The sequence below is a fragment of the Anoplophora glabripennis genome, unplaced genomic scaffold, assembly GCF_000390285.2.
Source record: "Anoplophora glabripennis isolate ALB-LARVAE unplaced genomic scaffold, Agla_2.0 scaffold88, whole genome shotgun sequence".
NCBI lineage: Eukaryota > Metazoa > Arthropoda > Insecta > Coleoptera > Cerambycidae > Anoplophora > Anoplophora glabripennis.
The window spans coordinates 845,062-859,536 of record NW_019416799.1 but is presented as its reverse complement, the minus strand read 5'-3'; the positions used below and the strand labels follow the sequence as shown (position 1 = coordinate 859,536).

General features: G+C 32.6%; 1 protein-coding gene across 1 annotated transcript in view; it reads right to left on the bottom strand.

Annotated features, from left to right (window-relative positions):
- The window catches only part of LOC108911987 (cholecystokinin receptor type A-like), a 63,357-nt gene extending 49,222 nt beyond the window's left edge, over positions 1-14,135 (bottom strand). Inside the window, 2 exon segments of the mRNA XM_018717083.1 lie at positions 10,537-10,651; positions 13,956-14,135. Coding sequence (XP_018572599.1) covers positions 10,537-10,651; positions 13,956-14,135 — 295 coding nt within the window.
- Positions 14,136-14,475: the final 340 nt, after the last annotated feature.

The following is a 14,475-nucleotide window of genomic DNA, read 5'->3' as shown; positions in this document are numbered from 1 at the left end:
TGTGCCAGACGTACACAATACTTGCGTGGATGTATCAGAGACAGCAGAAACTGAGTTCTGAAGAATCTATAGTCTGTTTAGAAATGAAAGAGAATAATAAAAGCTTATTATGTATGCAAATCGTAAATAAATATAGTACTGGTGCTTATATTCAATATTTTTATATTATGTATTATCGGTATAAGATGAGGTGTACTTTTAAAAAAACTTTGTGCGATCGGACTGTACTAAATTGTAGCAGGTAGCTAAAATTTAATCCCCGACAATCCGTCTTTGTCTATGCCGCTTCAATTTCTCGGTCCATTTCTCTTATAAGTAAACAATATAAAAACAACATTTCAAAACATGAGGCTACTTTAAGCATCATAACCGGGTTAAGAGGGTTTTTAGTAATTCAAATAAAATTATTCAATATTATTATCAAAATATTTTGAAAATTCAAATTATGGTGAGTAAATGTAGTGTTGTATAAATGTACAATAAAGAAAATAAAAACGTAGGTATATTAAAATTCATCCTCTGAATATTTTGATGAATTATCTTCGTCTCCTAGATTGATAACGATAGGTTCCACAGTAACGTCAATTAAATTATCGAGTTCCCACATTTTCTCCTCTTCTTTTTGTACATGATGTATACATCTTTGCCAGTTATCTGCAGTTACTCGTTCCAAGGAATTTTTTAACAAAATTTTCACCTCACTTAATTTAAACGTCGTATTATTTCGCGCTGCATCTCCTTTTACCTGCGCCCAGACTAATTCGATTGGGTTAAGTTCACAGTGATAAGGTGGTAACCGTAGTACCGTTATTTAGCGATTTGTTGCCACTTCATCGATAGCATATTTTTTCTGATCTTTATTAAGATTGACAAGTGTCAAAAGTTCCTTTTTCACCATATTTGTTTCAAAAGAAATGTTTTTTCCGGATAACCATTGAATTATATCGACTTTCCTCCAAGCAGTCGTAAGCGTCCGCTCGGTCTGCCGTAAATGGTAACTGGCATTATCCATGACAATTACAGACCCCGGAAGAATAAGATCCAACATCTGTGTAAAATACTCTTCGAAAACATCTGCGTTCATGTCTTCGTGATAGTCACCTGTATTTTTAGATTCAAATAAAAGTAACCCGCCATCTACAAAACCACTGGCACTACCTATATGTGTCACTATTAATCTTCGCCCTTTACCTGAAGGTGCATTGAACCCTGTTGAAAGTCCATCCAAAAATGCTTGTCGAAAACTTTTTACATTTTTATCTTGCCATACTTTTGTTACAGTATATCCCTCGTTGACCCAAGTTTCGTCTAGATAATAAATATTCCTCACTTCGTCACGGAATTTTCTAATTGATCATAAGTAGGATCTTCGCCAACAAATAATTTCATTTTTATCGGTAAGAACTGACTTCCTGTTCTGCTTTTCCCAGCAAAAATTCAACTCTCGTAAGACGGCCCATAATTTGCTTCTACTGATTTTTGGCAAATCGTTGTCCTCTGAAAGTTCACTTAAAATTTTGTTTAGCGTTGGTATTTCTTTTTTAAAATAAAATGAGTATACTTTTCTGCGAATGACATTTTTGAAGAAATCATCTATAACGACTTTTGACCTCCCTGTAGATGATTTTGGGGGATTTACAGTATCTTGTTCATTTTTTGTTTCCTTTAAAAGTCTGTCTGTCATTTTTGTTAGTATTAGTGTTACCCCATAATTACCTGAAACGAAATATTACTACGCCCATGGTCGGTTCTTATCTCGGGGTTTTATTACTCTCTTTCATTTCCAAACAGACTATAATAGCTAAAAGGATTTCGATTATATATATAAAAAGATTCCTAAAATCTTCTTAAGAGAATTGCAACCTTTTATTGGCCATAACTTTAGATGACATCTGTACTGTCTATAGAATTTATGCTGTCAGTGTTTTCAAAAGATTTCGACATAATTGTAGCCACGCAAATCATCTACAAGAGACTTGAGTTTTACCATCGATGCAGTCAGAGAATCAGTTCCATAATTCCAGCCAATAAAAAATGGTATACCATCTTTGGACCAATCTTGTTTTCTTTTTTCATCTTCGATTTACCAAACGCAATGACATATGCACGGTTACATCTGCACAGATGATGTACAGTTGTCGCTAAAAGGCAACTCTTTCGGAAAATGGATGTTAAACGACTTTACTGAATTTCTATGAATGCAAACAAATTTTCGATCGAATTATTACTTGTTTCCAATAAAGACCAAATGTAATCCAATCGACTGGCATAATCCAGAATTTCGTCACAGAAGAAATAACAGGTCACGTCATACGCTTCAGGCTTTGCTAAAAATAGCCCCCAGGGAGTATTTTAAGCTCACTCCCATCGAAAACATTGTAAGCCACTCCCTATAATGCAACATATATTCATTCATATTTCATTTAGGGGTCCCAGTAGCGTTAACTTTTACTATCATTACTATTCGCTTCGTCGGAGCTAGTAGAGCTCGTATTGCGGGAAATTGTTCTTTTATGGGTTATTATATTCATTTTACAGCTCATGAGGCACAGGGTTTAACATCCGGAAAACTTAGATGGAAATAGGAAAATGGGTTTGATGGTAACTCCAACCAGCATTGAATTATTTCCCCCTCCACCAACCCCAAAAAAAACTGCTAAAGAGCTAACGTCATTATTTCGCCTAATACAAAATCATTTCATGCTTGCAGATTGGCAGGTCACTCTTTGCCAGTACGATGGAAAAGTTTCATGAATTTGGCACCATTTTCTAGCATATTACTTGCGTGTTGTACATACATCAATTTGATTCAATTTTAGTGTTGTATTTTCATAAAATTCCCTTTAGTCACAGTGCAGATTGGATTCCGTGGGAGAACAGATTAAAAGTACACAAAAGCCCTTAATATGAAAATTCAGGCGTTGGTATTAGTTTCCTGTCAATATTTAAGCAACTCATATAATAAATCTTTCCTCTATCCCGCAAGTAAACATTTTCTTGTGTACATACCGAAAAACATGCCTTGAAAATTGCAATGCGATAATGTGTTTGTCGCATTTTATACAGGACACAAGTTTATTTTTAGAACATAAAATTGACCAAGAGTATTATACCTATAATGATCACTACGCACCAGAAATAATTCTGCGAAGCAAGAAAAGATAAAGGAACGTACAATTTACTGTTGAGGAGATTTACGCTTTATTCTAAATCCAATTATGTCCTGCTTTTATATAAAACCTAAAATGTTAACAAAAAAAAAACAACGCTGTGACGTACAAAAGCGTTCTTTGCTGCAGATAAATTGCCACAATAAAGCCAGTTATTTAGCTTGACATTATCGTTTATTTTGTCGTTTTGTGACTGACGAACAATGGCACAAAATCCTATATTCGTCCTAAAATATTTTAAAGGGAAACTCATACTGTTATTTGTTTATTAATGCAATGTATACGTGTAACTAACAGATAATAGTTATTTATTGTATACGTGTTTTAAGTAGCATTTTATCCACACAAGAATGTTTAATGTATTCTGTGTGGATAAAAGGCAATTAAAACACGAATAAAATAATACGTTTTATCCATAATCACATCACAATCATATTTGTGGAGTAGGAATTATTGGAATGTAATAAAAAAATATTCGCACGACTTGATATTTCTTACTAGTACTCAATGAAACGTGGTAGGTTTTGTCATATCCACTGGTTGCTATGATATGTTGTTTATTATCAATTATTTAATAAACAGTTCTATCTGAATTTGAGAAAAATGCAAGAAAGTAATGGCTGTTTTTGAAGAAGCTCAAGAAGCTATTTTCCATTTATTAGATAAAAGTCTGATTAGATAAGGTGATTGTGGATAAATGTTATATATCGTTAACAGAGTACACCCTGATACTAAAATTAGTCACTGCCGATTTGAAAATTAAAAATTTTTGCCTTTTTTAAAAAACATACATACCTAATAAAAAATTAAAATACTAATATAGTTGATATGAAATATTTTTCTAAATCATTTTTAACAATAATTGTGTTACTATTCTATATCAATCACCTTTACACTACCGACAAGGATGTATTTAGAAAAGTTAAAACAGATACTATTTATAATGAGTCAAATTTGAATGGAATTTGAATTCATATTTTATATTTTAATCAAAAGTAGTCATTACCAGCAATTATACCCTAAAACCAATTTTCATTTTAACAGCAACATTTTTGCAATAAACATTTTCGGGACTTTAAATTGAATGAACTTCAACGTAACTTTTAAAGTGACTACTTTCACTCCTATAAAGAAGTTATGAAATGAGAGATGTAATTTACTCCTGAATCTCCACTATCTTCTCCATCAAATCCAGTTCCTAACTTTGTTAATTAGTTTCGGATAACTTTAAGTAGTTGGTTGTTTTTTCTGTCAGTACCCTTTTGGTAGAAGGTGTAATTAACAATCTGTGATGAGGACAAGATGGTGAAAAGTACCTCAAATATAAAAAGGCAATATTCTAATCATCAGAAAGAATTAAAATAGAAAAAATATTGATCATTTCAAATAGTATTTGTACTTCAATGCGAATTCATTATCATCTGGTTCGTTTTTGAATTACTATTCGACATATTAACAATAATTCTGAGGTAGATTTATTTTCTATAAATTCTGAACAAGCCTTCGTGCTATTCTATTCAGTAAAACATTTTCTTCGTAATACTTTCTTGGCCTTATTTATTTTTCTTTATTATTAGTAGTAGTATATGCTAAAAAAATTGAGCTCGTCCAATTTGTTGTCAAGTTTTTTTGTGGTAAAATAAAAAAACATCTCAGGTTATTCTTTGAATTTCGATCTTCTTGTTTACAAACCCTCAAAGGCAAAGTAACTATAGAATAATGTAAACATTGAACAGATATCCCGCATGTCTGGGTATGCAGATAAACAAAATAACAAATCGTCTGATTTGATTTTGAATAATTGCACGGCAGTGTTTTGGCAACGAAGAGACTGAATTAATTTTTACTTTTTTTATAATTAAAACAACACAAATTTAAATGATTATATGAAATGTTAGTACCTCGTTCAGTTCACTGTAGTGAATTCTGCGTTTTTATCCTCGCATCAGGTTTTTTCCCACAAGAATTTCATAGAATTCGAAAAGATTAATTAGCCGAGAGTTATAAGGGTCGTGTAATTTTCCCGTAATAAATTACAACGATTTTAGACCTTCTAAATTGCACGTCGACTAAAATCCCAAAGGAAGCTCATTCCCACGACCTTAATGATAATTCTGATTATGCAACAGTTCTTTATTTACACCTTTTGAAAAATTGTGACGATAATAACCAACAATGATTTTGTGCTAACAGAATAATAACACACTGCCACCTCTACCACACAGCAATCAGGATAAGGCGAAATTTTCAACGGAAATGTTGATTTATTTCTCCATATCAAGCCAGACAGAACAAGATACTGAACAATATATCACACTGTTATTTCTCTGGATACAATGTAATATTAAATATCTGGAGACGAAGCTTCGTCAAATGAAAATGGTAATAAGGCAAGAATGCAATTAACATTTAATAGGCTGTAAGATAACGCTGGTACACATCCTAATAAATGTGATATACATTTTAGAACATAAAAGCATAGCAAACAGGAATTTAATATCGACGATTCTATTACCTGATCAGAGAAAAAAATTTGTAGTCGAAAATGCGTCGTATTTTCACTCGGTACACCACAACCATTATCACGTGGTCTGCTAACGAACATTACAAATTTTGCAGGACATGCAGCGGAAAACGATTTACGTACATTCTTCTGCAGCAGCAGCATTTTATATACAACAGCATATGCACCTATTTGCGATTACTGTAAATGTGCAGCATAGTAATATTTCTCCCTTCTCATAATTTTAACAATCTACTTTTTATTAACACCTAAGTATTTCCCATTAAAAATAAATCTCCAAGACGCTATTATCCAAAGCCTGTCATTAATAACGTAGCGAAATCCACAGACATAAACTTGGTGAAGTTCTCTAAATAATCCTTTGAAACAAACGGGTTCATGCATAAACTTTATTCGTATAAATTATGTGCTGATACCCTATTTCACAATTAATTACTATAAGATTAATTTAGCCGCAGTACCAACCGATAAACTTTACATTATTCCATTTACGAGTAGAGGGTTATACCTTGTAATGGTCACACTGAACTCTGTCAACTATATTTCCAGTTCACTGTTATGTACTCCCCTCAGCTTGCAGGGAATTAACGTCGCGACGCCCCTGCGGCTGCGGTCGGCGGCGGCGGTCGGCGACGGTTCCAGGCTGTAAAATTCCTTTGCTAGAGGAAATCTACCGCGCGGAAGCCGCTTACCGCGTTGTAAAAGCTACAATGAAGAGAATTAACTGTCGAGGTATTCTTGTGATAAAAAATAAACTGTACTTGCTGCGAATAGTCGTAGGATGTTGAGAACGTTTGAATACACTGATAGAAACTGGAAGTTTGGATACATTTTTTCATGATTCCAGTGGTACTCATACATAAAAAATATAAAATGAATTAATACGTTGTGTAGAATTAGATTTTATGTTATTATTTTTGGAAAGCTAGGAATAATAAACTAGTGGAAAAAATTAAGGGATCAAAAAAAATCTAAATTTTTGGCGATTTTTCAAATGGCTGTATCTTTGATAAAAATGGTCGTATTGGAGTAAAAAATAAAGCAATATGAAGCTTGAAGTTTCTAATTTTTGATTCTTGCAAAAAAAAATTCCAGTAACACGTATCGCGCAATTTTAATGAATATCATGAAAAAAAATTTTTCGAAATTTTTTTCGATCTTATTTTTGGTGTACGGACTTGAAAAAAATTTTCAAGTAACACGTATCGCGCAATCTTAATGAATATCATGAAAAAAAGTTTTTCGAAATTTTGTTCGATCTTATTTTTGGTGTACGGACTTTGAAAAAAATTTTTCCTACTTAACCACCTTATGGATAAACCTGTTTTATAAAAACATTCACTATGTTTTTAAAATATATTGTTAGAAGTGGAGGCAAACGAAAAGCTGGCGGCGTTGTTTTATATGTAAATAGATAAGTTAGATGGCTACCTTATCAAAATTTGTTTTTATATTTGTTCATATTTTTTAATAAACTAAATAGGAACAATTTTGTTAATTATTAAGTCACCTATTTTATTTATTGTTTTACTTAAACTATAATATATTTTCAGTTTAATGCTACCAAATGAAGTGGAAATTACTTTGTTACACTCAAAATATACCTTGATGCAGAAACTAGGGCAAAATCTTATTAAAATTATAACTTAATATTTTATAAAGCGTATTTGCATTAGTAAGTGTAAAATTTTGTATTTACATTGTGTTTTTGCCATTAGTTAATTATAAAAAAGAACAAAATTTGTTTTTAATTTAATATAAACTGTATTGTGACAAAAAACATGAAACTGATGGTACGTGCAAAATATGTTTTCTCTTTGTTTTAATTAAAATTATTGAATCCATTTCCTCAGTTTTATTTATGAACCGCAATACATTTTTTTCGTAACTCGACACAATTTCACGGAATCTGATTTGATTTTTGAGTATAATAAAAATGGAAACGTGGGCTTCTGTTTTGCATGAGAAGCTTACAGACACCCACAATGAAATGATATATAAAATAAGGAACTTATTTACGAGCTCGACGAGCTCATGAAAAAAATCTTTACCCAAGTATATCATGAACGACGAATAAAGGGAACAAATCCTATTATACAAACGTATATTCGTTCCAGCAAGACCTTGAACTCTGGTGTTTGTAGGAAAACTTTGCGACGTATCTAAAGTTTGTTGTCAGTATCGCACTACATATCAGTTTCCTTATGAAAAAAATACTCGATCCAAATCGTGTTCATCTCATTTTTGATGCTCCTATCTTTGGAAACCGCATACTTCAGCCAGATGTTTTTGTTTCATTACAATTAATAATACAAACAAAATAGTAGTCGTAGTCAGTATTATAAATACTTTTTGCAGCTTCACGAATTAATTTTCATATGATTATCGGATAAAACGCAACGAAGAAAACTGGACATAACTTCCTACAAAATTAATTACCTTTTGGAAGCTCTGTCAGACTTTGAAGGCCTAGTAACCTGATTAAGGCGTAGGCGTTATATGGCAGAAAGTCCCATAGAAATTACCTTTCTCGTACAACTGGTGCGGGACCTAACATTCCGTTAATAATGCCTTAAAACGATTCCACTGGAACCTCACGGCTCCGATTGAATTACTTTGCCAGCAGCTGTGCGTTTAGTATACGATTAATGTGACAAACAACCACAATAAATTTCTATAATTGCTTTTTAATTACCGGAACTTCAGGATACGTTAGCCGGTTCCTTTTTCCAGATATCCAGAATATTTATTCTGGATTAATGACATTTCGTAAATAAAATATCCGGATTACATGGAATGTACAGGGGGTTGAAAATTAGGGGGGTTCGTGTAAAGAAAACCTCTCCATTGTTTGATATTCAAAACAAAAAAAATGAATCGATCAACATATTGCACGAAATACTTAGTAATGTCATAACTGTAATTTTCTAAGAGTTATTTTTCTTGAAAACAATTTTTGATGTTCAGAAAATGAATCTATACTAACACATTTGTTTAAAATATAAAGATGAGATAAATTATTTTTATTTTGGCTTCAAAAACTTATGGTTACGGTCACATCAGCACTAAATTGCCTTGAAGATTATCATAATAACCACATATAGACAGAAAAAATCCACAAGCCTTAGCTAAACTGCATCATCAACAACATTTTTCTCGGAAGGTGTGTATTGGAATTCTTGGAGACCACAACTTCTACCAGTTGGAAGAATGGTACTACTACTATACTGGTATTACCATTAATACATATAATAATGGTACCTCTAGATGTCAGAACCCAGCTTTCGTTTATGTATTTTTGTGTAGAACCACATCCAAATCGTTGGATAGGCAGTGATGGGCTTAGTTTTGGCCTTCCCGTTCATCCGATTTAAATTCTGTACATTTTTATGTATGAGGTCGTTTACAAAACACTTGTTTTTGTACGGACCCCTATGCAATGGTAGGAGATGATTATTTCATGAATTTTAAACAATGTATCATTTTCCTTTTCTAATTTGAGCTTCTTTCAATTTATTTTCATTCATTTTTATTTCTACTAACAAAATTCTGCGCCCACTATGAACTATTTTATTTTCCCTGGCTTCCGTCGTCATTAAAAATAATTGAATTTCCAATTCGTTTCATCGATTACCAGACGCATGAATTTGCCAACCTTTCGACTCTAATCTCCAATCGTTTATAAGCAGCGATAATATAAAATTACTGCAATTAGGTTAAGGTCTTATATAACAGATTTAATGATTGAAAGAGCGCCTATACGGAAGAAAGAACTGATTTTCTCGAAGAGGATTATCCTTACAGCACAATGGACCTAAGCAACCCATAAATGTATGGAACGCAACGCCTAAAAAGAAATGCTCATTTCTACGGTGGTTCTGGTGTTCGGCTGAGTGAGGTTTTTCGTTTATTAACATGACCCCAGTATTCTGGGCTGGTGTTTAGTTCCGGATTCGAATCCCAACTAATGGGTTCATTTATTATATCCGTAATACCGGATGAGAATTATTCTCTCTGGGACTTAACCCCTCAAGAATGAACAGAATCCAGGAATACAACAGGCCTTAGATTATTTACATCCGTTGCAGTTATACGCATTTGAAAATCTAAGCGTTCGTTGAAAAATTATATACCAAATTTTAGACTTTTGACGGATTTATTGTCTTACAAAATCGTGTGCCAGGAAATTCATCTTTATTTTGTCACCGTGACACCAAAGAAATTATTTTGTCAAGTTTTGTTTACCTTCCGCAGGTACAAGAAGCTGATGCTCCAAACTTATGTGCTCTGGCAAAGAAATGATGCTTATTTTCTTGACCCCGATTTTTTAAATCTAATCATAATCGCGATATAATAATAATTACACAGTTTTTCTTCATTTATTACGAGCTTGCAGTCTCTACATTGGGCAGGGAACAGCGAAAGGAATGGCATAGAAATAGAGCCCTCGAGTCATAGTTTTAAACAGGATACACGACATTTCCGGAGATTTCCTGCCTGCATTTTCCAGATAAAGAGACAAAAAGCAATTATTATTAACGAGATGATTCATCTGTTAATAATCTGATACTGATTATTTAGCTTTAATACATTAATCTATGGTATTTAGTTAGTTTCTAATAACATCCCAAGCACTCCAAACTATCAGAAACGTGTTTCACTCGTATTCGCATTAGCAATCGCTCAATATTACTACTCTTAAAGCGATTAACATACGTACACAGGATTTTGTCAATTAGGGGAAAATTAACTGGAAAGCGATAAACAGGTACAGTTAGAACAATTGCGAACTAGTGCGAGGGTATTAAGTGGGTCTCTCAATAAATTTACGGTGTTAATTACCTTGAAAATATGGAATTAATTTGCACATGGTCGATCCGAATATAAAGTTCCTCAGCACCTGGCCTACCAACGTAAAAGGCATACAAAACACCCCCAGGAGTAGATCGGATATTGCCTGAAACAAAGGGAGAGGATTAGATTAAAATAAGCACCAGTTTGCCGATGAAATGCGACCCCGATTTTCAAGAATGAGAATTTTCAAATAGAATGGCAACAAATCTTTCTAAACAATCAGACACTTTTTACAGATTGTTACAATTATACATTGACACTTTACAATCGATTCCGGTATTTGTAACAAATTACAGAACTAGTAAAATATATCTCTTGTAAACAGTTTTTCTATTTCGATTTATTTACTCCTAACGGATTTTAAAGATTACTGCTTCTTTTAAATAAGCAGAATCATTATTTTGATACAAGAAATGAGACACTTTTTACACAATATTTTACAATCGATACCGTTAATTGTAACAAACAATCCTAATAAAATCTATTTCTTGTAAAAACTTTTCTTCGGTTACCTAATTCAAGGATTAATATAGACTTGAAAAAATGTACAAGAAATCCCTCAATCAGTTTTGGTTCCAAGATTCTTAGTGTCATTTTTGTTACAGTCTTGTTAGTATCATTCAGTTCAGTTGGTTTTATTTAGTTGCTTTCTACTGTGATAAATATTCAAGAGGTTGAAGAGACAGTGCCATAGATGTGCTATTTTCGTAAAATTACATACACAAATCGGTTGAACTGCTTTAGTAACGTGTTTGTTTAAATTTGACCCAAATGTTAACGACTTCAGATTCGCATGAATGATTGCTTACTACACAATAACAAATTATGTAATCACATATTAAGTATGCGTGTTCAAAACTGTAGTAAACTTTGCCGTAGTTCATTATCGGTCAATGGTGGATAGTTACTTTTGCATAATTCAAAAGCTGTTATAAATAAACTGTTAAATTATTTGAATAGTGACGAGGAAATCGAAATTGTTCTAATATTTATGTTTCACCCTTACTTGTACAACTGTCACAAGAGTTTTTTAGAGATTGATTTATAAAATGGTGTTTTTAAACTTGATTGATTGATTGATTTTTTCCTGTTTCACAGAAAAGCAATTAAGTGGATATACATTTTTAATAAACCTAACTGAAACGAACTGTACAATTTAAATCTTCTCGGTAATTAAATTTTCATTAGAAACTTCGGCAATATACCAACTTAATATATATTTAATTTATTTTTCCCCTTCAACTTAAATCACTTTCGTCGATCGAAGACTTTAAGGCAAATATTTATGACTCGCATCAAATTTAACATTTTCTAGTGGTATTCCTAAACTTTGTTCCCATTATCCTGTACTTCCTTTATTTCTTAAAAAAAGGAAACTAAGTTGACAAAAACTTTATTTTCCTGACAAGCTGAATGATGAAAACAAGGTCTAATGTCTCCCTTCGTTCTAAATTAATTTAAAATCCCCATGAAACTTCCAAACTGATAATCAAGTCTAAAATAGGGTCTAATAAAAGACTAAGAGGCTTGATTTCACTAACAAAAGTCGAAAATGATATTTTACTTGTGTATTTTACTCATTTTTGTACTCATTCATAAAATGATATACAAAGTATCCCAGAAATAAGTGTCAAATTTTAACAATACATTTATCATCAAAAACAATAATTTAAACAATCTGCGGCAGACCAACTGTATCTACAGAAAGTCAATAATATAATATACAATGATGAATAAATGTCGACTCTGGCAATTTTAATCAGATTGCTGGCATTTTTATCAGGAAAGGCTTCCAAATAGTTTGAGATTCAGGAATTTGTAGAATGTCAAAGGGCTCAATAACCTGCTGAAACTGCGACTACTTGTTTTGGGTAATTTCTTATTACAAATAGTATAATATTACTGATGTAATTTAAATTTAAAGATGTTATAGAAAAAATAAGTACCTAATTTGTTTGTTGTTCAGACCTTAAGTAATCTTTGTAACTCTAAAGAAACTGTAAATTGATGCAATCGTTTTCTCGGCAGAAGGTAACTATTTCTGTAAAAAGTTTTTAACTTTTTTCTATCCCATCAAAGTAAGAATACAACTTCTCCCGTACACAACTTTAAAACTGGAGTATACTTCCGCAGAACACATAAATAATAGAAAATGGTAGAATACAAGTAAACAGGGCGGATAAAAGGGAGTTAGATCCAAGCTGCACTTCTGTCATTAAACTGAATGTTAAAACAAACTAGAAACTAGTAACAAATATTTAGCTCATATTTTATTAATGACCTGAAGTTTGAGTAAATTATTTATCTAGACTTTTCTGATATATAGGGTAGGAAAGTACCGATGGTCTATCTGAAGTTACGTGAGAGCGACAAAGAAAGTCATAGAAATCCGTGCGATAGAGAAAGATGGCTATAATGAAGACGTCTAATAGTCACCGCCCATTTCGCTCTTCCGCAAATAAGATCCACTTTCTATTATAAATATCATCAGGAAGCTGTAGTTTAATTTTTATAGATTATACACGCCACACCCTGTATAAGTTAGGAGATAGTCGTATCAGTGAGACGCGATTGCTGACATCTAGCAGTGGTTTTAATAACTAGTACTACTATCGTAATACAAATTACTATGCTGAGATAAATAACTTATTTCTTTTCCATTTTAACATAGCAAAATTTGGTCACTACCATTACCTAATGCATCAATGTGAACCAGCCAGATTAAATTTAATTGGCTTCAGATAACTAATTTATCCAGTACAATAGAACAATGCTTATATGTCTACGGACAGGTTATTGATGACCCTATTTATGTTGGAATTAACTAAACAATACGGTTTTTGATTCAGATAGCCTATAAATAATTGTTTTCCATTGTGCTAGGCAACATCTAGACGCTAGAGAGGTAATATAAGTCTCGTAGTTTTCTGTTGTGAGGGAAGGTGCACGCTTCGTAAAGTTTCTTAGAAAGTTTCAAACCCGTTGCGAGAAATTTACTAATATCCCTTAATTTCTGGAAGCGAATATATCGATTTCAGTCACATTTACTCCAAGTTCAATTCAATGTATTAGCGTGTGAGAAGTTTCGTTTAAAAAGGGACCGGGTTAAATTCTATGTGGAGATTAAGGCTTCGTTTGAAGCAGGATAATTCGTTGCATGAAACTGGACATTTTTGCTCGTTAATTTAAGTAAAACCCTACAAAACTGTGTTGTGATCAAAGAACTACAGAGGATTTATGTTTTGTTTTCATTATCTGTTTTTTTTTAATAAAAGCGGGTAATTTGTCGGTAATTTCTATATACAAGAGATTATTTTATTTAAATATCGCTCTACTGAAACGTATATTCCAAAAAAATTGTTGAATCAGAATTGTAATAAAACTCTCTTTCTATATACAATACTTACTAAATTCAGCAAATAGACGTTGGTAACTGTCCTCATTCTCTTGTTTCTCACGAGCGTTACAAGCACTAAAGTGTTCCCCAACACTGCCAGCACAAAAATAATCAGATAAAGCGGAATGATGAGTTTACTCTCGAACACACTCTCACTATGTTTGTGAATCGTCCTCGTATAATTCGACATATTTAAGATAACCGTTCCGGTTGGTACGAAAATTTCCAGATTCGTCACGAATGTAAGAACTTCGGTCACAGCCACAGCACTATTTTCCTCTATGGCTTCTTCTGGTAAGTTTTCCAGGGTTATATTAACTCTCTTGTCTCCCACTGACATTTTGATGAACGATCGCGTATTGTTCTAACTGCTGCTCATTGTCCCCTTGACCTGGAACAGAATTAAGGAAAATGTTAATAGCGAAGGAAAATACGATTGATTTTAAATAGCGAAACGGCGATGTATCACTTTAATTGATGTTTTTAAAAGTGTATCGAAAGCAAGTTGAGAACAACTTAAGCGTTTTTTT